The following is a 27,725-nucleotide window of genomic DNA, read 5'->3' as shown; positions in this document are numbered from 1 at the left end:
AAGTATGCCTGTATAGTAGATCTTGCCTTCATTTATGTGTGAGGAAAAAAAATATGTATATCAATGTTTGTCACTGTGAACTAGTTCTAAGAACAATTATCAGAAAACATTAAGGAATTCCACTCAGATCTAGATACTGTTTTCTAATATTCTTTTCCACTAAAAAGAACCAGAGCTTCTAGGAGAAATAGTTAATTCTAAGGCTGGGGCAGAGAGTATAAAGATGAGCCTGGAGCATGTAGTAGGGCCAGAAAATAAGAAAATACTAAAATAATATGATGTGAGTATGTCAAAGGGACATAGGGCCGGTTGGAATAGCTCCCAAAGGCCATAACTGGAACAATTTGAACAATAAAATAAATAATGTAGTATTGGATTATACCCAAAGTATAAAATGAATCTCCATGAGTGCATATTGATATAAAGAAATAAATTGGGGAAGAGAGACTAATCTCTCATACAGAAGAATTCCAGATGATAAATTATGTAGGTATTCCCCTCTCAAGGAAGTAGAATAGCTCTCCCCCTCATATATATGGGCTGGGAAGAGTGATTCTTTTCAAAAGGGCAAAAGAGAGTAACTTTACAGTGGAGGAACCTAGCAAAATCTACCTCAACCAGGTGGTCAAGGTCAACATCATCAGTGATAAGCTGTGTTGATAGTGTGTACCCTTGATATGACTGATGAGAATGGTACTCCGTGATCGTGCTTCCAAAACCCATAACCCTAGTCCAAACATAAGAAAAACATTCTCTTCTAAAATAAAAGTTTATTTTAAAAAATTAAAGCACTCAAATTCAGGCACATGCCATTTAATTTATTTTAAGTTATTGCAGTGACAGCACAATCCTGGAATGATCGTGTTCAGAGTATGTAGCAGAGCTTGAGTCAGTGGTGTTGTTTTTCCAGCAGCAGAGTCCTCATGTGGTGTGAGAGGCCAGACATGTGGTTACTGAATTATGAAAGATACACATGTAGCCAATTAGATGAGTATAATTGAGTGAATGAACTCTCTGTGGCGGTTCCAAAAAAAAAAAAAAAGTAAGAAGAAGCAAAAGTTAAAGACTCCACAGCTATTACCAGTAGCTGGATCTGAAAGCACTTAGGCCTTTTGTATTTCCTGGGGAAAGGGCATGCAGTTGTACCTCATCTGACATTTTTGCTCCCTTGGCCTCATTTCAAACTTATTGTATTTACTTTAAGTGGGATTTATTTTGTTTTGCTTTGTTTGTTAAACACGACTTTCTTAGTTACTGTAATATGATCTATTGGGCTTAAATGAACCCCTGAAATGAAAACTGACTTTCTGCTTTTACTGAAATCTGAAACCCAAAAGGACAGTGATGAAGATTGTTTTGACAAAACAGGCAACTAATTATCAATAGGTAAATCACAGACTTCCTAATTGTCTTTAATTCATATTTACTTTAATGCATTATTTAAATATCTATAGCGTTTGAGACTTTGATGCAGATGCTAAAACTTAGAAGACTTGTTTCTGTTCTGAAATCCTTTGTAGTTCCACCTAGTATTAAAGGAGGGAATGTCACCACAGAAATATCAGCACTGATCAACAGCATAATTAAACTGGAATGTGAAACACGGGGACTTCCAATGCCTGCTATTACTTGGTATAAAGACGGCCAACCAATCATATCCAGCTCACAAGCACTTTATATTGATAAAGGACAATTTCTTCATATCCCTCGAGCACAGGTCTCTGATTCAGCAACATATAAGTGTCAAGTAACCAATGTTGCTGGGACTGCTGAAAAATCTTTCCATGTGGATGTCTATGGTAAGGAAAAAAATATATGTTTTAATTATGTACCTTTCTGCCTATGCTTTCTAATATGGCAACATGCAATTTGTTCACTAATAAATCCCTGTTGGGTTGGGTTGTCTTCGATATGCATACATTGGAATTAGAAGAATTTGTCTCATGATTTGGAAAAATATTTTAAAAAGCTAAGGTTAGCAAGAAGTGGCCCATTCATTCAGTCAACCATCTGCCTATGGCACTAGGGAATCTAGACCATTTGATTTTTACGGAGAAGGTAAAGTAGTTCTTAGCACTAAGCTCATTCTCTCCAATTTGTCCTTTTTAAGCCAGACACAGTATAGCGTATCCGACAGTACTTTAGACTAATTGCAGATAAGCTGAACCAAGAAATTCTTTCCTCAGTAGCTTAGGGGGAGATGGACATATAGGTAGTTTCTGTAGTCAAACTACGTGAGTTAAAAATGAAAAGAATCCCCTTTATTTCATGAGGATTTTAAAGAAATGCCTGAAATATTACTCTTTCCTACGTAGTTCCTCCAATGATTGAAGGTGACTTGGCTGCGCCTCTCAATAAGCAAGTGGTTATTGCTCATTCGTTGACACTGGAATGTAAAGCTGCTGGCAACCCTCCTCCAGTTCTCACCTGGTTGAAAGACGGTGTACCTGTGAAAGCGAGTAACAACATCCGCATAGAAGCTGGTGGGAAGAAACTGGAAATCATGGGTGCCCTAGAAGTCGATAGGGGACAGTATATATGTGTGGCTACCAGTGTGGCAGGAGAAAAGGAAATCAAATACGAAGTTGACGTCCTAGGTAAATGAGGATGCTGCCACCTGTCTTCTCATATTCATAGCAAAACCTGACTAGTTTATTAAATGCTTTTGTGTTCATGGAATAATAAAACAATCTTAGAGAAGGTTTAGTGATCTGTTCAACTCCGGACTACACATTACTGAGTGGTGAATTGATCACCAGAGTCCCAAGATCTAAAAACCCACATAAATCTTCCACTTGCCCTGATAGGTACACTTTGTAAGTAGGTAGATGCCTTTTTACATTTGTGACAATATCTGATTGTAGTGAGTGACAGCATGGTCTCTTGTCATGAGCACTGTGTTAAACAATAGGAAACTTAGTCTGTGGCACTTGGAAAGTCATCTTGTAACCTTACATCTCTATTTCTTTATAAATTGAAGGCTTTCAATGCAGGCCCAATTTTTGAGGTTCCCTTATCTTATTCTTATGAAAATAAGCAACATAAAATATGAATCAACTTTATGTTTTGATGGCATCATCAGCCCCATAGTGCTAGATTAACTGAGAAAAATTCACAGTGTGTCGAAAGTATATTTATTGATCGTGGCAAATGTGTATTGTAAAAGGTATTTTACAATACATTTCTGAAGTCTCCTTCATGTACCAAATGACTATGATACTTATCAGCCTTCTAAGTGCAACTTAGTATTGCTTAAAGTGATGCTATATTTTTTCTTGTAAACATTTCTTTGTATGTTACATCCTTGCTGTTTTCTAGTGCCACCAGCTATAGAAGGAGGAGACGAAATGTCTTACTTCATTGTGATGGTTAATAACTTACTGGAGCTAGATTGTCAAGTGACAGGCTCTCCTCCACCAACTATCATGTAAGGGTTTTGGTATGTCTTCTAAATATCTCCCACTTCTTTATTTGAGTGTTTTAGAGCTATCTTGAAAGAGGTTCTATGTCATTCAAAAGTGATTTATAAAATTATACTAATTATATCCCTCTTTTAAAAGACGTACTCTATATTCAAGGCAACTTTTATCCGATACTCACAGGGCCCATAAATCTCAATTAGAAGACTTCGTTATATGCTCTTAAAAATTACATTTTCAGTTCATAGAGACAGACTATTCAGCAGTATCTGTCAGATCTTCCTGAAGCACTGAAATGTTAAATGAACAACGGAATTTAAAACAGTATGCCAGACATATTAAGGAATAGTGGAAGTTAACATGAATATATGATTACCAATACTTTTTTCTCATTCCTTCATTCACGAAGTATTTCTTCAATACTTACCTTTCATTTCCAAAGTGCTATGGGATATGCAAAGGAACAGATACTCAGCTAACTTTTGGGCTAAAGTATGTTCACCCATGATTATAAAACTAAATGGAAAGTGATAATTCATAATAAATTAAAAATTATAATGCTATATGATTTTAGGATTTTATTTTACAGATGTTTTAAGATTATGTGTGTTTTGTTGGTTAATATTATTTAAGCATTTGAAGTGAGTGATATGTAGGGGCATTTGCCTCTTTCTGTAGCCCAGTATTAATAGAAGAATGAAGAACTGTACACATAGTTCTTGGGTTCCAATAATATGCCAGCTTCTTTGTTAAACTAGGTTTCCTTTTTCTTTTCCCTATTTACAGTTTATTTTATTAGAGTGAGCAGATGGGAAATCAGGCAAGTACATAATTGAGAATACATATATATAAATGTATCATATATACACATATACATACATTATAAGTATATAAGTCGAATATATGAATAAATGTAGTTCCTCCGAGATAGATAGATTGCTTTAGAAACATAGTTATTTAAGATATAGTTAGGAACATAGTTATTTAAAATATGTCTCCAGACTTCTTTTTGCCTTATTTCTGTAGGTGGCTGAAGGATGGCCAGCTAATTGATGAAAGGGATGGATTCAAGATCTTACTAAATGGACACAAACTGGTTATTGCCCAGGCTCAAGTGTCAGACACAGGCCTTTATCGGTGTGTAGCAACAAACACTGCTGGGGACCACAAGAAGGAATTTGAAGTGACTGTTCATGGTATGCTGAAGAAGGAGCATTTCACCGAAAATTCATTTGTGCATTGTTTCAGTATCTAATTCAGAACTTAGCTCAGTAATCTGGATAAATCTTGAGTTGTGGAAAGTAGTGCTAATTTGAGTGAGAATTTGGATCAAATTTGAATTAGATATTGGAAAATTTTAAGGCACTTTACTAACACAGAAGATTTAACCAAGAGGTATCATGTGAATGAACTGAGACCAAATTTAAATGGTAAGAGGTATATTCTGCATAGAATGTGAGGGTCTGAGGAATGAGATCAAAGAAGATAGAAGAGGCAGGCAGCAAATTTCAAATAAAGGGGGGATACGAGTGTTCAAAGATTCAGCCAAAACAGGAGGGAGTGTGAATAAAGTCATTTCCAGAAATGGAGGCTGAGGGTGTTGTGCAGGATCCAGGGCACATAAGTGCACTCAAGGAACTGGCACAATAGGGTTAGAACCATTAGTCTAATGACAGAAGCAACCCTCTGCCAGGGTATTAGGTATCTCACTTGCCAGCAGACCTCGGGAAGGGAGGGACTGGAATGAGAAACTGGAGAGTGTTTGGAAGCCACAAGTAGAGGTTTCTATGAACATCAACTTCATTATTCCCAGGCGGACTGGTTTTTTCCCGCATTTTGATGGAATACAGCTAATGCTGTTTCTCAGTCTCAATTCCAATTCTTGAGGGAGGGAATCTGGCAGGCCCAGCTTAAATCAAGTTACTATCCTGGATTTAATCAGCCTTACTGGGGACAGAGTCATGTGGTATAAATATGGGTACTGGAAACCCACCCCAATTTAATGAGGCAGTTCTAGAGAAAGGGCAGGTCATAGTAGATTGGGAAAACACACCAAGAGGTTGTAAACCAAACATACATGTGGATTGCAGTTGCTGTAAATACACTTCACTTATTCTCTGGAGAATTAGAGACCCATAGTTAAGAAATAAGTAATCTCTAAAATTGCTAAAAGTTAGAAGTGAAATGCATGGAGTGAAATTATTCTGTTTGTTAAAATAGGCCTCTGCCCTTTTCTAAATTTTGAAGTTTCAGGTTCTTGGATACAGACATTTAAGTGTTTGATCCCACTGATTATAGTTTTCGCTCCCTCCCTCACTTCCTTTTTTCTTCCTTCTTTCCTTTCTTCTCCTCTCTTTTTCTTAAATCTAGTTCCTCCAACAATCAAATCCTCAGGGCTTTCTGAGAGAGCTGTAGTAAGGTATAAGCCCATCACCTTGCAGTGCATAGCCAATGGCATTCCAAAGCCATCCATTACATGGTTAAAAGATGGCCAACCTGTCAACACTGCCCAAGGAAACCTCAAAGTAAGTATGAATATTATTTTGTCCAAGATGAGAAAGCTATATATGGAGCTATCATATTCTCCTTTCTTAATTATAGATTTTCCTGTTGGATAGATTTTGCAGGAAATGTACTAAAACAATATGTGTTTTCCTTAGGATTTTTCAGAATTTAACTTAATATTTTGATTTGAAAAATGGAATTAATTAAAGACTAATAACAATGATGTTAACTTTAACCTAGTGGTTGGTATTTTTATTATTTCAATTTATGCCTGTTTTAATTATTTAAAAACTAGTATCTTATGGATGAATAGTTCATCAGTACTAAGTAAGTCAGAGTATCCTCAGTATATTCACCATTGACCAGGATTAAGGTAGAATTATATCTATTGATACATAAACCTAAGTGAAATGGTTTCTTGAAAAACATAGTTTAGTTTATAAACATCATGATGGCAGAGACTCAGTCTCTATGAATAAGTTCACTTGTGTATCTTTCATATTGAGTATAGTCCCGGGCATATAACTGTATCTCAGTACATATTTGTTGAATTAATAGATAGGTAGATTGCAAACCTGAGTGATCTACATGATACAATTAAAATAATTAATAGATTTTGCTACTAAGATCAAGTTAATTGACTAATGTGGGTTTGAGCTTTGCTTGAGGTAGGTTTCAGTAACAAGGGATGTGCCAAGTTCTTCTCCCGGCAGAAGTGATGGATATCTGTTCATTTATCATTCCTATTGCAAATTGAATGGAACTAATCTCACATATTTGCGCCAACAAAAGATTTAATATGTAGCCTTCTAACACAGAGCAGGTAAACAACTGTTTACCTGGGAGACAAATATTTATCATACAATCGTACAAAAGTATAATTGCAAACTGTGATGAGTAATTTTAGGAGACAGTATAGAGAGGTATAAGAACAGATAATGAGGAAAGCCTTTGAGCGTGTGTTGGTTTGCAACCCCTGGAGCTTCCCGGGTGTCATCTGAAATCGGCCCCCTATTCAGAGAGAGCAGAGAGAGATCTAAGAAAGAGGCACAGCACTCCAGATTGGTAGGGGGCAGGTTTAATAAGCAAGGGAACTTACTTACCAGGCTTGTCTTGGATGACTGCAAGATGAGTAGATCTCCTCACATGCCCACCAAATCTTAAAAGTTTATATAGAGGTCTTAACTGGGTTCAGTCATATATCCTGTCCAGATGGTCTCAACATCACACTACTATCTCAAGGCTGCGTCCTTGGGCAGTTTCTAGCACTGGGAAAGAAGATGGAATGCACATTCCAAAAGTGGGGAGAGGATGAGGAGCCTCCAAATGCCTGAGTCCAGCTCACGGGTCATCCCTGCGGTCACATCCTCTCAGTGACCTCCTCCAACAGGGTGAGGGAGGGTAATTTATGGAAAAAGTTTTTAAGCAGAGATCTGAAGAACATATGGAGTTAAGTGGGCAAATTAATAGAAGAGAGGTGAGTAGAATCTTTCAGAGGAGATGTGCATGGGCAAACAACCTAAAGTAAAGGGGAGCATGATGCCTCTTGAGAACGTGAAAGCAAGCCATTGGATTAGGGAACCAAGAGCAAGGGAGAAATGGTATTAGAGGAGACCAGAGGACAGGTAGGAGGCATTTAAGTAATGTTAATGATTTTATTTTCACTTTGCGAATTTCACAGTGTGAAATTTTTGAACAGTTTTAAGAGAAGAGTGACATGATCAGGCTTATATTTTCAATAGTTACCTAGGCCCGTTTGGAGAATGAATTGTAGGAGTCAAGAGTAGATATGTGGAAATCAGTTACTTATTTGCATTTGTCTAAGAGAGAAAAGATAGAAATTTGGACTCACATGCTGGCCATAGAGATGAGGATACATGGATATATTTGAGAGTTATTTATTGGTTAAATCATTAGGGCTTGATTATAGATTGTTGATGAAAGGTAAGGGAGTGGAGAATATCAAGAAAAATTAGTAGGAAGCTAATCTACACAAGTACATAAATAGTGATGCCATCCAGTGAGAAAGGAGACTTTGGAGGAAGATAAGTTTGAGGGGGAATAACTGTGATTTGAGTTTTAGACTTCTGGGTGTTGAGTTGACCTTGAAATAAACTAGTGGAGTTGCCAGGTAGACCATTGAATATATGGTCTTGGAGCTCAAAAGATAGTTCTGGCTGGGGATATTGGCACACAGATCATATTTGAAACGCATGGACGTAGATGAGTTAATCCGAGGGCAGAATAAAGAGTAAGAAGAAATAAAAAAAAAATGATCTAGTTCAGAATCTTAAGAAATTACTGCACTTAAAGGCCGTATGCAAAAGTCTAGAAATGAATATAAGTATATGAATGTGCTGCTTAACGTGTTTAGTACAGTATGGATGAAGAATAAGTTACGTGGGAGTTTATGTGGGAGTGTATGGAGAGAAGATCTTATGGGGTCAGAATGCGGTAAGCCTGGAAGGCTTTGCTGAGTTCGGATTTCATTCTGGGCGAAGTGGGGAGCCATGAATGAGCTTTGAAGGGGGACTGGTAAAAGGATCAAATTTGCATTTTAGATAAATTATTCTGGCAACAGTATGCAAGGCAGATTAACAGTTAGGGAGGTTGGAGACACTGGAATATAAATTAAGGAGCCATTATAATCCCACAGTGGCTGTGAGAATGGAGACAGGGGGTCTGAGAAACACAGAGTGGTATAATTACTAAGAGAGTCAAAGTGGGCTCTGAAACCCAGATGACTGGTGTCATTAAACAAGATTGGAAACACGCAATGAGAATTTGGTTTAGAAATACAGGAAAACAGCTTTATTTTGGATTGTTCAATTTCATGTGCTAACCTGTCCAGCAGATAGCTGGAAGCTCAGGAGAAAAGTTGAGGCCAATGCTGTAAATTTAGGAGTCTGCATGGGATTCTTCATCACAGCCATGGGTTTGGATGAAAACTATCAGAAAGCTAAGTTTCCTGTTTATGGAACAGGGAGAGGAAGCAGATTCCATAAAGTAATCTACTAAGAAAGTCAGCGAATGAGAACTGAGGGAATGCTGTACCTTCAGCTCCCAGAGGGCAGAGTGACTGAAGGAGCAGGAAGTCAACAACGCCAAATGCTGTAGATGGTGAAGGAGAGTATGAGCTCACTGCCTAGGCTGCTGCATGCTGTGATTAGAAGTTAACTGGTAACCTCTGAATAATCATTTTCAAAAAATAACCACTGAATCACCAGTTCCAAAATGGTAGAGGCTAGCTGTAATGCGTTTAGGAGGGAAATAAGGAAAAACAGTCAAGGAAATTTATCTGCATTTCCATTACTCATATTTTATAATTTTTATTGTTTTTCTGGCCCCCATGACCATTTAATCAAAAAAGATTGTTTTAAAACTATTTATGAAGTGTTACATAAATGTAACCATGTTTTTTTCAAATAGCTTAAATTTTCATCACATACCTCATAGTTGCAGCGCTAAAGTCTTTTATTCAGTGGAGTTTTATGACTGTACCAGCAGGCTTGCCTTAGGTAACACTGTTTTGTGTTTTCCAATGACTAAGAAAAGCTTTTCAATCAAAATAGTCTATTTTCTTGTGCATGATGAAGTGATCTGGCTCTAATCTATCAAAAGATAATTAAGATACTGGCATAAAAATATAACTAGATATTATAAATTTAAATGAGTTTGTCTATTCAGCAGATGTTTTCAAGTCCAAGTATAAAGTACAAAATGCTGCCATACTTTCTGATCCCAATTAGATACAGTCTTCTGGTCGAGTTCTACAAATTGCCAAAGCCCTCATGGAAGATGCTGGCAGATACACATGTGTGGCTACCAATGCAGCTGGAGAAACACAACAGCACATTCAACTGCATGTGCATGGTAATGGCATCTTCACGTCTTAACAAGAGTGTTTCTGTGGCTTTTTTAAAACATAGTGGGCCCATTTTTACTGAATTGTAGTATAAAAGAAGCAAGTGTTTATTTTAATCTGTATAAAAAAGTATATAGTTTTTTTTACATTATTTTCATTATAATTGCTCATATTAAGATCTTCAGTTTTCAGGTTGTCAAACAGGAAGTGCTGGAGCTCATAAGTAAATAAATGCACTACCCTGTGTTTTAATTATTTGAATTCTGTCAACTGATAACTTTGTACAGATAACGTCTGTTGAAAAAAAAAACCAGAAGTTGCAGAGTTTTTCCTTAGCGTTGTCTGTGATTATCCTGCTTGCCTATAAGATGGATTTTGTGAGTAGAAGCTATTCTTGACTCAGGATCTTCTCTCATGTGCTTTAATAAAAAGTCGGGTTGGCTGTGGAACACTTCATGAATACTGTAGCTTCACAGGTAAACTTGAAAGATTACCTGACCTTGAGTGTAAGACTTCACATCTCTAGAGGCTCATCAGAAAGGGCCAAGAATTGTAGGCTTGAGCTTTCCTAACTCAGCCAAGGATATTTGCAGAGAGCTAGCCAAGCTCTCATTGTACGTGGTGTTCATTTTCTCTAATTCACGTGATTGCTTGTTAAACTTTTATTCATTCATTCATTCTGTCCATCCATTCATTCATATATTTACTCTACATTTTCTGAGCAATCTTAACCTAGAAGAACACTCCAGCACTTAGTTTAATTCCAGGTATATAGCAGGCAGTCAATAAATATTTCACAAATGAAACAGTAAATAGTAAGTGAATGAAAAAATTTAGTTTGAACGTGGAATTCTAATCTGTTTCTTTACATATTTTCTTTTATTTAAATCACCCAGTTAAAAGATTTATATCATCAGTTCTCTAAACGTTTCCAATAAACCAGCTTATTCTTTCCCCGGTTCTTCCAGTATGAACACCTAACTTATGGATGTCATACACACAAACCGTGTTCCTTAAGAGGACCTTTATTTTTTCATTGAATAATTAACCTAAAGACCAATATCTGAGTGTAACCATCTTGGAACGGTCTCACTATAATTGAGGGTTGGGGGACAGGCTGACCCTGCTCTCCCGTAAGTTGCCTTGAATTTACCTTGTTCCTCATAGGGCCTTGTATATCTTTCTAGTGTTCTTTGGCAGCTGTCTCCAGCATATACTCAGACCTCCACTTCCATCTAAGAGTGTGCTGGGGGTGGGCTTGTTCTCCTTCCCCATTTTTCTGCTCTGAGTCTCCTTCTCTCCTCCTTATACAGGCTATTTGTTCCCTCCCTTCCAACAGTTTCAATCCTTATCTGATCTCCATTGTTGGCTAAAGGAAATAGTTGAGTGGGATAGCATGATGTGTTGTAGTCGTCTCAGGCACTGGAGTCATGCCGACTTTAGTTTAAATTCTCTGCTAAACATGATCTGCGTAACTTGAGCGAACGATTTAACCTCTCTGAGTATCTGACTTGCAGAGTGCTTTTGAGGTCTAGAGGTATTAGACGTAAAATATTTCCCACTTTTACTCTTTCAGGAGTTATCAAAAAGAAAGATTTGGTTTTGTTCTCTAGACTGGTTTAAATTACTTAAATGAAGACTCTGTAATGAAGAACAGAATATATGTCTCCAGAACTGGGAAGAACCAAACTTCAGTGTTTGAGGCTCTCCAACTTGTGTTCATAAAAATCATAGGTATTGCTTGTTAAAAGTACAGCTTCCTGGGCCCATTCCCACATCTCCTGAAACAGCATCTCTGATGCAAGTAGTCTGTGCCATTACGTGGAGGTACGTTGGCTCAGACTATAAAGACTGGCCTAGAGACTTGCCAGTGTAGTCAAGAATGACTGAAAACTAGAATCCATAAAAGAAATCAAGTATCCCATCACCTACCTAGCAACAACAGAAAAGAATAAACAGATTCACTACCTAAGAAAACACAAGTCTATAAATATGCTGTCTGAATATGGTAACACAATGTATGTTAGCAGGAGATGCAATTAGTGTACCTACTGACATGGAAAATCATCAGAGACAGGGGATGCAGGCTAGAAGATGTCTGAGTTAATGTGAAAAGAAAGAGAAATAGGTTAGTCATTGTAAGGATTTATTAAAAACTACCAAATTATGGTTTTCTCAGGGTATATGCCCAGCAGTGGGATTGCTGGGTCATATGGTAGTTCTACTTTTAGTATTTTAAGGAACCTCCATACTGTTCTCCATAGTGGCTGTATCAATTTACATTCCCACCAACAGTGTAGGAAGGTTCCCTTTTCTCCACACCCTCTCCAGCATTTACTGTTTGTAGATTTTTTGATGATGGCCATTCTGACCGGTGTGAGGTGATACCTCATTGTAGTTTTGATTTTAGTGATGTTGTTTTGATAATAGTGTTTTGATTATTGTGTTTTAATCAAACTAATAGTAGTTTTGATTTTAGTGATGTAGTTTTGATAATTAGTGATGTTGAGCATCTTTTCGTGTGCCTGTTGGCCATCTGTATGTCTTCCTTGGAGAAATGTCTATTTAGGTCTTCCACCCATTTTTTGATTGGGTTGTTTGTTTTTTGGATATTGAGTTGCATGAGCTGTTTGTACATTTTGGAGATTAATCCCTTGTCAGTTGCTTCATTTGCAAATATTTTCTCCCATCCTGAGGGTTGTCTTTTCACCTTGTTTATGGGTCCAAAAAAGAGGGGATATGTGTATGCATATAACTGACTTGCTTTGCTGTACAGCAGAAACTAACACAACATTGTAAAGCAACTATGCCACCCCCGCAAAAAACTACCAAATTAGATGGAGAATATAAAACAATCTTCTTCATACAAATCACCAATAGGATAGAGGTAAGACATATTAGTAGCTGAAAATGTTTCATCTAATACAATCTTGACTTGTCTGGATACCATTTCATCAACCTGAAGGGAGAATAAATGATGAAGTGAATTCCTAATCTAATACAGATAATGGTCAACTTGGAGGAAGTAGTTGGCTAAGAGCATGTGATAGGAATCTGAACAGAAAGTTGGTGTATCATCTTGGCACTCATGATGGCAGTGTCACGTTGGATGAAAATGGCTCCAAACTTGATTCTGTCCTCTTCAATACTTGTATTAATAATTTCGGTGAGAACTGGAGTTGTTAAACAAGGTGTAGGAATTTCTAAGGGTTGATAGATTTCAAAAAGACCTCAGAGGTTAAAATGACAAGTTAACCTGACTTGAAAAATTGCATAAGAATAGAGATAGAATGGCTTAAAGATACCACACATTGAAATACTTGAGGTATTAATGGCTCTCTCCAATTACTGTAGCTTTGATCATTCAATTTCATAATAAAGCTAATCAACCTTAGAAGTCAGTAATAGAAGCTTACAGTAGCCCTCTTATATTCTTGCTCTCTGAATGCTTCCAAAGTGTTGTATCTAATTCTGGTGCTATATATTGAGGGACATTGAAAAATCTAGGGAAGCAACTCTTATTTAATTTAGTTCATTTATCAATTTATTTAATCAAAGAAACTCAGCTTTCAGATTGTTTAGTATTTTGCTTTCCTATAAAAAAGATTGTAGAGGCTTCCATTCTTCTCAAACATGGAAAAAAGTGTTTCCAAAAGGTGGAGTAAGGGTGCATGGTCTCCTGGACTAGAAGATGAAGTCATGATCATGAGAAGGGGAATAGTCTCATGATCCCCTGTGTCTTCCAGGCGGAGTTCTGTCAATTATAAAAGGCTGAGGCTCTCAGTAGGTGGTCCTTTTGATGATCAAAGTTTCATAATTCTGGAAGTTCTAATTCTCTAGACCAAACTATGAAATTATATTTAAACCTCAGATATTTGCCAAGTGAGACAGATGTTTCCACAAACAAATGATTATTTGGGGTCTAATGGCTCAAGCATTCATTTCATCTGCACTTAATTATTTCCTAGCTAAAAGCAACCAAGTGAAGTGCCCAGAAGTAGAATGTTGTGGTTAAAAGGTCTGGATTTAGGCTCCTATACCCTGAAGTAATATCTGGAGGACAGTGGGCTTAGATGTTAACTTTTTAAAAGCCCCATTTTCTCATCTGTAAAATGGGAAGGATGAAGATAATACCATAATCAGGGAAGTTGTTCTGAGGACTAAATGCAAGACTAGACATGAAAAATTTAGCCTGGTGTCTGGTTTCTAGTCATCATCTGTAAGTAGTAGCTTAATGACTGTTTCAGCCAAACACATATTTGGCTTCTGGCACTTCTCACTGTACCAACATCTTAACAAATATGTCTAAAGTCCTGCTGTCTTTACTGTTGGCCAGGAACCATCTTGAGTCTGTATTAGCTGTCTGGTTAAAACATTAGTAGAGCACCCTTAATTTAATTTTATTATTTTAAAGTATTTGCTTGGCTAACATCTGCTAACACCCACTTAAAAAAAGGTTTCTATATCATTTCTGTGATTTGCTTAATAGCTCATTTACATTTACATTTAACGTAATTTTTGAGTTCATTTTTAGTGGTTGCCCTGAGTATTACAATTAGCGTCTTAATTAATAATGTTATAATTTGGATTAATACTAATTTAATTTCAATAGCATAAAAAACTTTGCTACTATATAGGTCCCTTCCCTTTCCCCTCCTTTAAAAGTTACACCTTTACTCATCATGTGCCTATCAATACATATTTATAATTGCTTTATGCTATTGTATTTCAATTCAGAGGGGAGAAAAAAATGTTATATGCAAAATATATAGTTTTACTGTCTTTAGTATTAGTTACCTCTACCAGTGCTCTTTTTTTAAAAGTAATTAATTAATTAATTAATTTATTTATTTTGGCTGTGTTGGGTCTTAGTCGCTGCGTGCGAGCTTTATCTAGGTGTGATGAACGGGGGCTACTCTTCATTGCGGTGCATGGGCTTCTCGTTGCAGTGGCTTCTGTTGTTGCAGAGCACGGGTTATAGGTGCACAGGCTTCAGTAGTTGTGGCACTCAGGCTCAGTAGTTGTGGCTCGTGGGTTCCAGAGTGCAGGCTTAGTAGTTGTGGCTCACAGGCTTAGTTGCTCTGCGGCATGCGGGATCTTCCTGGACCAGGGCTCAAACCTGTGTCCCCTGAATTGACAGGCGGATTCTTAACCACTATGCTACCAGGGAAGTCCCTATCCATGCTCTTTTTTTTTTTTTGAGTTTTATTTTATTTCTTTATTTTTTATATGGCAGGTTCTTATTAGTTATCTATTTTATACATATTAGTGTATATATGTCAAATGCAATTGCCCAACTTATCCCACCACCCATCCCTGCTTTCACTCCTTGGTGTCCATAAGTTTGTTCCCTACATCTGTGTCTCTATTTCTGCTTTATAATCTGGTTCATCTGTAACTTCTTTTTAGATTCCATGTATATGCATTAATATATGATATTTGTTTTTCTTTATCTGACTTACTTCACTCTGTATGACACTCTCTGGGTCCATCCACATCTCTACAAATGACCCAATTTCGTTCCTCTTTATGGCTGAGTAATATCCCATTGTATATATGTACCACATCTTCTTTATCCATTTGTCTGTCGATGGGCATTTAGGTTGCTGCCATGACCTGGCTATTGTAAATAGTGCTGCAATGAACATTGGGGTGCATGTGTCTTTTTGAATTATAGCTTTCTTTGGGTATATGCCCAGTAGTGGGATTGCTGGGTCACATGGTAATTCCATTTTTAGTTTTTTAAGGAAAGTCCATACTCTTCTCCATAGTAGCTGTATCAATTTACATTCCCTCTAACAGTGTAAGAGGGTTTCCTTTTCTCCACAACCTGTCCAGCATTTTTTGTTTGTAGATTTTCTGATGATGCCCATTCTAACCAGTGTGAGGTGATCCCTCACTGTACTTTTGATTTGCATTTCTCTAATAATTAGTGATGTTGAGCAGCTTTTCATGTGCCTCTTGGCCGTCTGTATGTTTCCTTTGGAGAAATGTCTATTTAGGTCTTCTGCCCATTTTTGGATTGGGTTATTTGTTTTTTTAATATTGAGCTCCATGAGCTGTTTATATATTTTGGAGATTAATCCTTTGTCTGTTGACTCATTTGCAAATATTTTCTCCCATTCTGAGGGTTGTCTTTTCATCTTGTTTCTAGTTTCCTTTGCTGTGCAAAAGCTTTTAACTTTCATTAGGTCCCATTTGTTTATTTTTGCTTTTATTTCAGTTACTCTAGGAGATGGGTCAAAAAAGATCTTGCTGTGGTTGATGTCAAAGTGTGTTTTTCTGTAGTTTTCTGGTAGCATCTTTAGGATTTTGTATGGAGAATATCATGTCATCTGCAAACAGTGACAGCTTTACTTCTTCTTTTCTGATTTGGATTCATGTATTTCTTTTTCTACTCTGATTGCGGTGGCTAAAACTTCCAAAACTATGTTGAATAATAGTGGTGAGAGTGGGCATTATTGTCTTGCTCCTGATTTAAGAGGAAATGGTTTCAGTTTTTCACCACTGAGGACGATGTTGGCTGTGGGTTTGTCATACATGGCCTTTATTATGTTGAGGAAAGTTCCCTCTATGCCTACTTTTTGCAGGGTTTTTATCATAAATGGGTGTTGAATTTTGTCAAAAGCTTTTTCTGCACCTATTGAGATGATCGTATGGTTTTTTTCCTTCAGTTTGTTAATATGGTGTATCACATTGATGTGCGTATATTGAAGAATCCTTGCATTCCTGGAATAAACCCCACTTGATCATGGTGTATGATCCTTTTAATATGCTGTTGGATTCTGTTTGCTAGTATTTTGTTGAGGATTTTTTCATCTATCTTCATCAGTGATATTGGCCTGTAGTTTTCTTTTTTTGTGACATCTTTAGTTTTGGTATCAGGGTGATGGTGGCCTTGTAGAATGAGGTTGGGAGTGTTCCTCCCTCTGCTATATTTTGGAAGAGTTTGAGAAGGATGGGTGTTAGCTCTTCTCTAAATGTTTGATAGAATTTGCCTGTGAAGCCATCTGGTTCTGGACTTCTGTTTGTTGGAAGATTGTTAATCACACTCTCAATTTCTGTGCTGTGATTGGTCTGTTTATATTTTCTATTTCTTCCTAGTTCAATCTTGGAAGGTTGCGCTTTTCTAAGAATGTGTCCCTTTCTTCCAGGTTGTCCATTTTATCGGCATATAGTTGCTGTAGAAACCTCTCATGATCCTTTGTGTTTCTGCAGTGTCAGTTGTTACTTCTTTTTCATTTCTAATTCTGTTGATTTGAGTTTTCTCCCTTTTCCTTTTGGTGAGTCTAGCTAATGGTTTATCAGTTTTGTTTATCTTCTCAAAGAACCAGCTTTTAGTTTTATTGATCTTTGCTATCATTTCCTTTTCTTTTTCATTTATTTCTGATCTGATCTTTATGATTTCTTTCCTTCTGCTAACTTTGGGGTTTTTCTGTTCTTCTTTCTTTAATTGCTTTAGGTGTAAAGTTAGGTTGTTTATTTGAGATTTTTCTTGTTTCTTGTGGTAGGATTGTATTGCTATAAAGTTCCCTCTTAGAACTTCTTTTGCTGCATCCCATAGGTTTTGGGTCATCGTGTTTTCATGTCATTTGTTTCTATGTATTTTTTTATTTCTTCTTTGATTTCTTCAGTGATCTCTTTGTTATTTAGGAGCACATTCTTTAGCCTCCTTATGTTTGTATTTTATACAGTTTTTTCCTGTAATTGGTATTTACTCTCATAGCATTTTGGTCAGTAAAGATAATTAATATGATTTCAATTTTCTTAAATTTACCAAGGCTTGATTTGTGACCCAAGATATGATCTATCCTGGAAAATGTTCCATGAGCACTTGAGAAGAAAGTGTATTCAGTTGTTTTTGGATGGAATGTCCTATAAATATCAATTAAGTCCATCTTGTTTAATGTGTCATTTAAAGCTTGTATTTCCTTATTTATTTTCATTTTGGATGATCTGTCCATTGGTGAAAGTGTGGTGTTAAAGTCCCCTACTGTCGATTTCCCCTTTTATGGCTGTTAGCATTTGCCTTACGTACTGAGGTGCTCCTATGTCAGGTGCATAAATATTTACAATTGTTATATCTTCTTCTTGGAATGATCCCTTGATCATTATGTAGTGTCCTTCTTTGTCTCTTGTAATAGTCTTTATTTTTAAAGTGTATTGTCTGGTATGAGAATTGCTACTCCAGCTTTCTTTTGATTTCCTTTTGCATGGAATATCTTTTTCCATCCCCTCCCTTTCAGTCTGTATGTGTCCCTAGGTCTGAAGTGGGTCTCTTGTAGACAACATATATACATGTTTTGTTTTTGTATCCATTCAGCCAGTCTTTGTCTTTTGGTTGGAGCATTTAATCCATTTACATTTATGGTAATTATTGATATGTATGTTCCTATTACCATTTTCTTAATTGTTTTGGGTTTGTTTTTATAGGTCTTTTCCTTCTCTTATGTTTCCTGCCTAGAGAAGTTCATTTAGCATGTGTTGTATAGCTGATTTGGTGGTGCTGAATTCTCTTAGCTTTTGCTTGTCTGTAGAGGTTTTAAGTTCTCCATCAAATCTGAATGAGATCCTTGCTGGGTAGAGTAATCTTGGTTGTAGGTTTTTCCTCCTTCATCACTTTAAATATGTCCTGCCACTCCCTTCTGGCTTGCAGTGTTTCTGCTGAAAGATCAGCTGTTAACCTTATGGGGATTCCCTTGTATATTATTTGTTGCTTTTCCCTTGCTGCTTTTAATATTTTTTCTTTGTATTTAATTTTTATTAGTTTGATTAATATGTGTCTTGGCGTGTTTCTCCTTAGATTTATCCTGTATGGGACTCTCTGTGCTTCCTGGACTTGATTAACTATTTCCTTTCCCATGTTAGGGAATTTTTCAACTATAATCTCTTCAACTATTTTCTCAGTCCTTTTCTTTTTCTCTTCTTCTTCTCAGACCCCTATAATTCGAACATTGGTGTGTTTAATGTTGTCCCAGAGGTCTCTGAGCCTGTCCTCAGTTCTTTTCATTGTTTTTTCTTTATTCTGCCCTGCAGTAGGTATTTGCTCTATTTTATCTTCCAGGTTACTTGTCTGTTCTTCTGCCTCATTTGTTCTGCTATTGATTCCTTCTAGAGAATTTTAAATTTCATTTATTGTGTTGTTCATCATTGTTTGTTTGCTCTTTATTCTTCTAGGTCCTTGTTAAACGTTTCTTGTGTTATCTCCATTCTATTTCCAAGATTTTGGATCATCTTTACTATCATTACTCTGAATTCTTTTTCAGGTAGACTGCCTATTTCCTCTTCATTTGTTTGGACTAGTGGGTTTTTACCTTGTTCCTTTATCTGCTGCTTATTTCTCTGTCTTCTCATTTTGCTTAACTTACTGTGTTTGTGGTCTCCTTTTCGCAGGCTGCAGGGTCCTAGTTCCCCTTTGTTTTTGGTGTCTGTCCCCCGTGGATATCGTTGGTTTGGCACGTTTTGTAGGCTTCCTTGGTGGAGGGGATTGGTTCTTGTGTTCTGTTGGATGAGGCTGGATCTTATCTGTCTCGTGAGTAGGACCGCATCCAGTGGTGTGTTTTGGGGTGTCTGTGTGCTTATTACGATTTTAGGCAGCCTGTCTGCTAATGGCTGGGGTTGTGTTCCTGTCTTGCTAGTTGTTTGGCATAGGGTGTCCAGCACTGGAGCTTGCTGGTCATTGAGTGGTGCTGGGTCTTAGCATTGAGATGGAGATCTCTGGAAGACCTCTCACTGATTGATATTATGTGGGGCTGGGAGGTCTCTGGTGGTCCAATGTCCTGAACTCAGCTCTCCCACCTTAGAGGCTCAGGCCTGACACCCAGCTGGAGCACCAAGACTGTCAGCCACACAGCCATGTACGTGGTGAGTTTCTTGCCTTTTGGGAAGTCTGAGGGCTTCTGCTAGCGTTCAGGAAGTGTTCTGTAGGAGTTAGTCCACATGTAGGTGTATTTTTGATGTATTTGTGGGGAGGAAGTTGATCTCCACGTCCTACTCCTCGGCCCTCTTGAAGCTCCTTCCAGGAACCCAAACGCATTCTACTATCCACTTTCTACTTGGCTGCTTTTTTCACTGTGGTTGCAGAGCTCTTTGCTTTCAGCCTTACTGCTGAGGTAGGGAGAGAGTGATGGGAATAGAGTGAGGTAAAATGTCATAAACCTCGCTGTTCTTAATTAGATTTTGCTGTTTTTCTTGAATAATCACTTTTTTAATTATTGCAAGCCTTTGTTTAATTTCCAGAGTTGTGAAAAAGTTGGTTTTGATAATTTTTCCAGTGTTCTTTTTTGTTTTTTAATGGAGGCATGTATTTTCAGTCTTTACTCTGCCATTCTTGCTGACATCTAATCTTTTTTTCTTTCAGTCCTTTAGTGGAATGAAAAATAGCCAGCCCACTCCACAGCTCTTTTATTTCTTATTCTTACCATGTTGTTTTATTGCAGCTGCTACATAGTCTGTCAAAGCCTTCAGTGATCACTTTCGTCCAGAAGGCTTCAAGTTAGTATTTAAATAACTGTTTTGAAAGAAGGCGCCATGGACTAATTATTTTTCCTTTCCAGTTGGAAAAGTCAGATAGCCATATTTAAAGGTCTTTTGTCCTTAAATACCGTATCATAAATCAGAATTTAGTGCAGAAAACAGAAACATTCTAGGCATTTCAAGCAGGAGGGGTTAATACATTGCATTAGATGGATACAAAGGAACTACAGGTATGAAGGAGGAGTGGAGTCTAGGCTTTGTCTTTAGGAACAACTTCCAAGAAAATAAATATGACTCACAAGAACATCTACTTTTGAGGACAGACTTTATTTTAAACTTGTCAGAAAGCAGCTTTGAGTTTTATTGTCTTCTTTTGTTATTTCTTTTGCTTGTTTGTTTTCTTTGGTGTAGTCTTCTGCTTTTATTTTTATTATTTCTTTATTCCTGACTTCTTTGCCTTATTTTATTGGTCTTTTTCTGGAATCTGAGTTGAATGATTGGAACATTTATTTTCATTATTTCTTAGTTTTTAATATATTAATTAGGGCTTTAAGATTTTTTTTGAGTACTTACTGTTTAGTGACATTCCATAGGTTTTAGTTTTTAATCAATCTCATTCTAATTTATTTTTTCTACTTCTATACTTCTGTCTTGATTTCCTTTTTAATAAATTTTTTCTCCATGTAGAGAACTTTATATTTTATTACTGAGTTCTGTTTTTTTTATTATGGTTTTATTAAATTATGGTTATAAATGCTTTATTGACTTTTTTATGGCCTAATATATAGTCTGTTTTGAAAATATTCTGTTGGCATTTGAAAATAATATGTATTCTTTGTTAACCGTAAATACACAAATACATATGTGTATGTGTATATTATATGTATTATATATACACACATACAGTATGGATGGGTAATTTTAGTTCTCAAATTATTTGTAACTTTATGTTTTGTTTCACTGCATAGTCAATTTCTAAGAAAGGTGTACTAAAATATAGTACTTTTCAGTTTTTCAAATTTTCTCTGCTATTTAACGATTTTTGCTTTTTTATTCAGTGCATAAAGCATTATCATTATAGTGGATTCTTTCTGAATTGTAACAGTTCAGTCAATAGAAAGCATTATTTTTGTCTTGTATAACAGTATGTCAGAAATTGATATCACACTTGTTGTTCTGGTATACCTTTGTCCAGCTCTTTATTGTCAGTATTTTTGCAATTGTTTTGCTTGTGCTTTTTAATTTTAAAAAATACTGTTAACCCTCAAATAGTGTTAAATATTTCTCTATTGACCAAGAAAATGAACTAATTCACATTTATGCTCTTGATTTATATATTTGATTTTATTTCTGCCATCTTGTTTAGTTCTTGTAATTTTTCTTGTTCCCTTTTCTCCTTTCCCCTTTCTCTGTTTTTGCTAGATTAATGGGTCAATTGTTTAATTGTATATGAGGCAGAGGTCAGGGGCTCTCATGCATTGGATAAGTTAAATTTAGCAAATCTTTAAAATGTATTTTTATATAAACCTTAAAGCTAACATATCTGTAGCATCTTTTCCAAGTAAGGTAAGATCTCTAGTTTACTTGTAATTTTGTTTTTCTCCTGGCATCCCTCCTACACTCCTTGAGACAGAAGATGTAGAGCATTGCTGTTCCAAGTTGTCATTACTTTTACACTATGCCTCTTAGACTTTCTGAATTCCTACTTTATAAATACATTAAAAATAGAGCAGCATTATCTGTGATTATTTAAAGTTGAAAATGTAGTTTTCTGTTTTATTTTACTAACAATTTAATTGTAACTTTCATATCAAAAGAAAAAACTCTAATAAACAAACAAAAAATGATTTTAATCCCTCTGAAATGGTTTACGATAGTACTGTACTAAGGTAAAGTCAGATATTTTGAGGAATACCCATGTCCTTCCCTGAAAGAGTTCAAATGTGTTAGATTACTTCTTGGTAAAGGCAATTCATCATCAGACCAGTCAGATTTATTGGAATTAAAAAAAATACTCCTTTAGCTTTCTTTTACTTCTCTACTAATCTACAGTTCTAAGGCTTTTCCTGTCTAGGCATAGAGAAATGGATGATCCAGAAAACCTATTAACATCTTTTTCCATCCTGTTCTTCAGTACTACTTAATAGTCTACTTTAGTTTTATTCCAAATATATCGTTGTATATAAGTGAAAGAAAGAAGGAAAGAAATGACAATTCCCAGTGAGCAAACAATTTCAGTTTAAATATTCTATTTGTGTTTGCTAATTATCTGTTTGGGCTTCTTACAGAACCACCCAGTCTGGAGGATGCAGGGAAGATGCTGAATGAGACCGTGGTAGTGAACAACCCCATACAGCTGGAGTGTAAGGCAACTGGAAATCCCTCACCTGGTAGGTGTGTTTGTGGACTCTGTAGCTTATTAACATTTTAAGATCTCTGCGAATTGCTAAATCTGTTTATAAGCATAATATAGTAATTACTAATAAGGGAAATATTATAGAATATATTTCAAGGGTAAAATATTGTTAAGGATATCATTAGGTGGATGATATTTTTGAATTTTCATTGCTTTTAACTACATGAAATAATTTACTCATTTAAACAATGTAGAAATATGTGAATAATTATCTTACTGTCCTTACTATGACCACAGAACCCACAATGGTATTGTATATAAATTTTTGTTGAAAAATATATTTTTATCTAGTCTCAATTGATTATCTTTATAAATCATTCATTTGATGAGACTATTATTTTGTTGATTTTCATCACCAGTAAGTTATTCATACTAATCAATAATAATATAAAAATTTTGAGGCTAATAGTATATATAGTGTTTGGTTTTGATTAGATGCATAAACAAAATTTTATAGATGAGAGGAATATATACTACACCAAAAGAAATAGAATCGGTTAAAAGTTTGCTATCAAACAAATACTGATATTGGATTGGCCAAAAAATTCGTTCAGGTTTTTCTGTAAGATTGTATGGAAAAACCCAAATGAACTTTTTGGCCAACCTAATACATTAGAGATAATGTAAAGAATATTATTTTTATAAGTTCACTTCAGGACTCTTATATTGGCTTGGCTATTCATGTTTTTCTAAAGTTTACCTCCTCCTAAAAATCAACCCTAGAGAGATAATTAAACAGATTAAACTAAGATGATAAGCATAAGAATAAAGCAATTGTTACTGTTGTAGTTAAGCTTCGATTTAGTGTGTGTATTGAGCTTTTAAATGAAAAGTTTTAAAAAGATGGGTTTCTGTCCTCTTCCCCTTGCAGCTATTACATGGTACAAAGATAATCGTCCACTGTTAGGTTCCAGTAGCATGACTTTCTTGAACAGAGGACAGATCATCAATATCGAAAGCGCCCAGATCACAGATGCTGGCATATATAAATGTGTGGCCATCAACTCAGCTGGAGCTACAGAGTTATTTTATAGTCTACAGGTCCATGGTTAGTGCTACTTCTCCTAGATTCATCCTGGAGTGAAGAAGCATTCAAAATGATTAAGTGCATCTATAAAATTCTAGTGTAAATATTTAACAGAACGTGTTATTGTCATCTTTACTTAAGAATGCAGTATTCTAAAACTGATAAGCGTTTATATTTTCTGATTCCCATTAAATGCTCTATTTTCACATGCTATTGAACTTAAGTTTTCTTTAGATGAATTGCTGCAAATAGTCATCAACAGTCTTATCAGCTAATGACGTTGGCCCTGTTTGTAAATATTGTCTGTCAGAATCATAGGTTTTAGTTCAAGAAATGTTTCCAAGTTATTATCTCTAATAATGCTTTTAAGAGGAGTTCATAGTTAACATACTAGAGTAGATACAGTGTAAGGAAACACACACAGATACACACAAAGCCTGGAAATCAAGAAATAAAAATGTAAAACATTACTGTGGACACAACATATAGTTTTATTATTTTGAGATGTAATATTCCATGATGTTAACATATCTTAATTTTATTTATTTTTTTATTCCTTTTCAGTGCCCCCATCAATTTCTGGCAGCAATAACATGGTGGCAGTGGTAGTTAATAACCTGGTGAGGTTAGAATGTGAAGCCAGAGGTATCCCTGCCCCAAGTCTGACCTGGTTGAAAGATGGGAGCCCTGTCGCTAGTTTCACTAATGGGATACAGGTACTCTCTGTCATTCCTTAAGTGAAATCTACCATCTAATTATTCAATACAGGAAGTATAAACAAGTAAAACTATTAAAGGGATTTGGAGAGCAAGGATTCACAAATGTTATCCAAACATGTACGCATATACATCCATAAATACCATGGGCACACAGTTGTGATTTCTAAACAATTCATTAAAAACTCAGTATATCTAAGAGTTCCCTTATCTCATATGTAGTGCTATATTTTGACCATTGTTTTATATACTTTCTACTTCCCCCCCAACTCTCTGCCACCACCATAAAAGATACCCTATGCAAAGAAATGTTCATCAACAATAAAAACAGGAATTTTTTGGTAGACGTTATATTTAAATGTCTGGAAATAATCAGAATATTTACTTCAGAGTAAATATTTACACAGAGTGTATTTACTTCTACTAAAACATCATATAAAGAAAAATTATAAAGGCAACATTATGAGAAGTGAAATTTGAGTCTGACAAAAAAATTTAAGTACATTGCACTGACTCAAAATTTAAAATACGGAAGCACATATATCTCATTGAAAGTGTACTTCAATTTTGCTTTGCTTAGCAGAGAGCATAGTTACTCCACCATTCTACTTCTTGAGCTTTTCTTGAAAATCCATTGCTTGCAGAATTTGGGATCATAGACTATCCAGAGTCCATGTCAATATTAAAGGTACAACTATATCAGTGGGATAAAAGGACAATGAATGTGACTAATTAATTTATTTGACTGCTACCATGCTGTTAATTTTACCTTCTTACTTTTTCTCTCAAAGAAAAATTAAGAGGAGGATTAGCTCCTCTTATTCCCACTTCTTCTTGTCTTTCTCCCCTGGTGGCTTTTTCTCTTTCTGTAGTAAGTATTGATAAAGTTGGATCTTCACTTGATCCTGTATGTAGAGAGTTGTGTTCAGTGGTTATTACCAAGTTTGGTTCTAGCCTCTGTCGTCCTCCACAGATAAGATGAGAAGGGGATTAAATGATGCTTGCCCTCTTTAAAACATCCAAGTAGAAATCCTTCTAGAGGCAAATGTTCAGTTGATCAATCTCAGAAAATAATTGAAAAAGTATGTTTACACCTACAATTCTCAGGAGATATGTTGGTTATTTAGCTTTCTATTCATCAACAGGTTCTGTCTGGGGGCCGCATCCTAGCCTTGACCAGCGCGCAAATCAGTGATACGGGGAGATACACCTGTGTGGCAGTAAATGCTGCTGGGGAGAAACAAAGGGACATTGACCTCAGAGTATATGGTGAGACATTTTAATAATTACTTCTGCTCTGATATAGCTGTGTTTAAGTCCTAATGTCATTGAGGAAGTTAAGAAAGTTTTTGACAATAAAGAGCTGTGAACAATAGAAATTATCAAAATATTACAAGGTTAATTAAATCAGAGTCACCCTTTCTGCCTTATATTTGACTTTGATTTTCCTTTATTGAAGTTCTGAGAAATAAAGATGCATACATCCAGCATGTAGGGTGTTGTTTTTATGGAGCACTCTGAAGAACATGACTATGGAGAGATCTTTGCAGTTTGGAAGACATTCTTCTCCCTAAAGCAAGGCTCTGTTCAAGTAGCTCTCTTGATCTGTTCTACTCGAAGCCTGGATTTTCTTACTTTTCAATTATATGTATAATCAGCATATTTTATAGTCAGTACTATGTCTATGAATTAAAGGATATTTGAGAAGCAAAAGTTAAACTAAACATAAACTTAGGCAAAATTCAAGTATTTTTTCTTCCTACCTATGATGCAGCTGTAAGGTACAAAAGGAAAGGTCTGATTCCATCACACCAAGAGGCCCCTGGAACAAAGTTGGGGCCTCAATGGCCTCCATTCATAGATTACACTTGTCATTCCACATTTTAGTATACCTTTGCATTTAGAACTTTTTCAGGGTTTTACTTGCATTATATTCTTGGTTCCTGGAATAATGGATGTGTTCTGTAGTCCTCAAAGAGTACCTGTTTAATGCAAGCCTTCTCTTCTAAGTCCTACCTCACTTCCAAATAATTTACTCCTGTTCAAAATATATTACTTTTTTTTTTTTTTTTTTTTTTTACCTCCAGGCCATGTGGATTGACTTCCCTTTTTGAGTTTGCCAAAACAAATGTAATCATCACAAATAACTTACATAATAAGTCCAAATTTTTTAATAAAAAGGCCCCTTGTTTCAACATGGATGCCATGCATCTCTAATTAAGCTAAAAAATCCCAGTTGGCATCAGTAAATTACCCAAGGCTCGTTATGCATCCCTCTTTTTTGTTGCTTCTGCAGTTGGCATGGGTCTGTATCTAGCCTTCAGCTGGTGCTCTGTGTCTGAGATAACAGAGGGTCTAAAGTACCTAACTGCAAGGAATCTAACTCCTTCCCTTAATGGGTCACTTTTATGCTTTATGAAGAACTGGAATGTTTCCCATCTAAACTATCCTTAGAGAATGATGCATCAATCTAAGTATGTGACACAACAGCTCCTTCAATCAAGAACAAGCAAGCAGATGAGCAAGCAAACATTGGTATTCACTGGGTTTTAGTCAGCCCTGAAAATCTGGGATTGGCTGTTTCCATTTCTGCACTGGTTAGTGTCAAAAGTGGACCTGGGAGGTGATAGAGAGTTGATATTTTTCAGGAGTTATGAAGATGTGCGTCACTACTTTTTATCATTTATTAAGTACCCCCATACTACCTTTTTAGTCTGAAAACCAGAATCTTCCCTCTGTTATAAAAGTCAAGTGGCTAGCCAGCCCATGCGTATGTTTTAGAAGGTGCGTATGTGTTTAGTAGCCAGCCCATGCCTATGTTTTAGAAGGTGCGTATGTGTTTAGTAGCCAGCCCATGCGTATCTTTTAGAAGGTGCGTATGTGTTTAGTAGCCAGCCCATGCGTATGTTTTAGAAGGTGCGTATGTGTTTAGTAGCCAGCCCATGCGTATGTTTTAGAATGTGCGTATGTGTTTAGTAACTTGCTGTGTGTATATATTTTGAATGTCAAAGAAGTGCCGGATTAAAACAGGTTTTTAATGTGAAATTAGCTTCCGGTCTATGCTCTACTATTCGTATTATGTCCCTATATTATATTCCTAAATTTGTGATAGTAACCTTGGCAATCTTGGATCTATTTGGTGCATGATGATTCTGCAGCCTCAGAGGTAAGTCCCCGTCAGATTTACATGGTAGAGTGTGGTGGTGTAGGAGGAGCAGACACTGTGTAACATAGCTCTCCCTACAATTACAAGAGTAGTTCATTAAAACTGTTTCTCCCTGGTATCAATTTGGAGTATGCA

At 36.2% G+C, this 27,725-nt stretch overlaps 1 protein-coding gene across 18 annotated transcripts in view; it reads left to right on the top strand.

The window, feature by feature from the left end:
* Positions 1-27,725, top strand: part of HMCN1 (hemicentin 1) — an 883,583-nt gene that overhangs the window by 652,423 nt on the left and 203,435 nt on the right. For all 18 annotated transcript variants that reach the window (XM_079903114.1, XM_079903100.1, XM_079903116.1 and 15 more), the window contains 10 exons: positions 1,521-1,799; positions 2,316-2,597; positions 3,319-3,427; positions 4,446-4,615; positions 5,790-5,944; positions 9,674-9,797; positions 22,554-22,655; positions 23,553-23,729; positions 24,273-24,424; positions 25,570-25,693. In XM_079903114.1, coding sequence (XP_079759240.1) covers positions 1,521-1,799; positions 2,316-2,597; positions 3,319-3,427; positions 4,446-4,615; positions 5,790-5,944; positions 9,674-9,797; positions 22,554-22,655; positions 23,553-23,729; positions 24,273-24,424; positions 25,570-25,693 — 1,674 coding nt within the window. The remainder of the gene's footprint in view (positions 1-1,520; positions 1,800-2,315; positions 2,598-3,318; positions 3,428-4,445; positions 4,616-5,789; positions 5,945-9,673; positions 9,798-22,553; positions 22,656-23,552; positions 23,730-24,272; positions 24,425-25,569; positions 25,694-27,725) is intronic.

The sequence above is a fragment of the Stenella coeruleoalba genome (genome assembly GCF_951394435.1).
Source record: "Stenella coeruleoalba genome assembly, chromosome: 1".
NCBI lineage: Eukaryota > Metazoa > Chordata > Mammalia > Artiodactyla > Delphinidae > Stenella > Stenella coeruleoalba.
The sequence above is the reverse complement of the archived record's forward strand: the minus strand, read 5'-3'. Positions and strand labels throughout refer to the sequence as shown.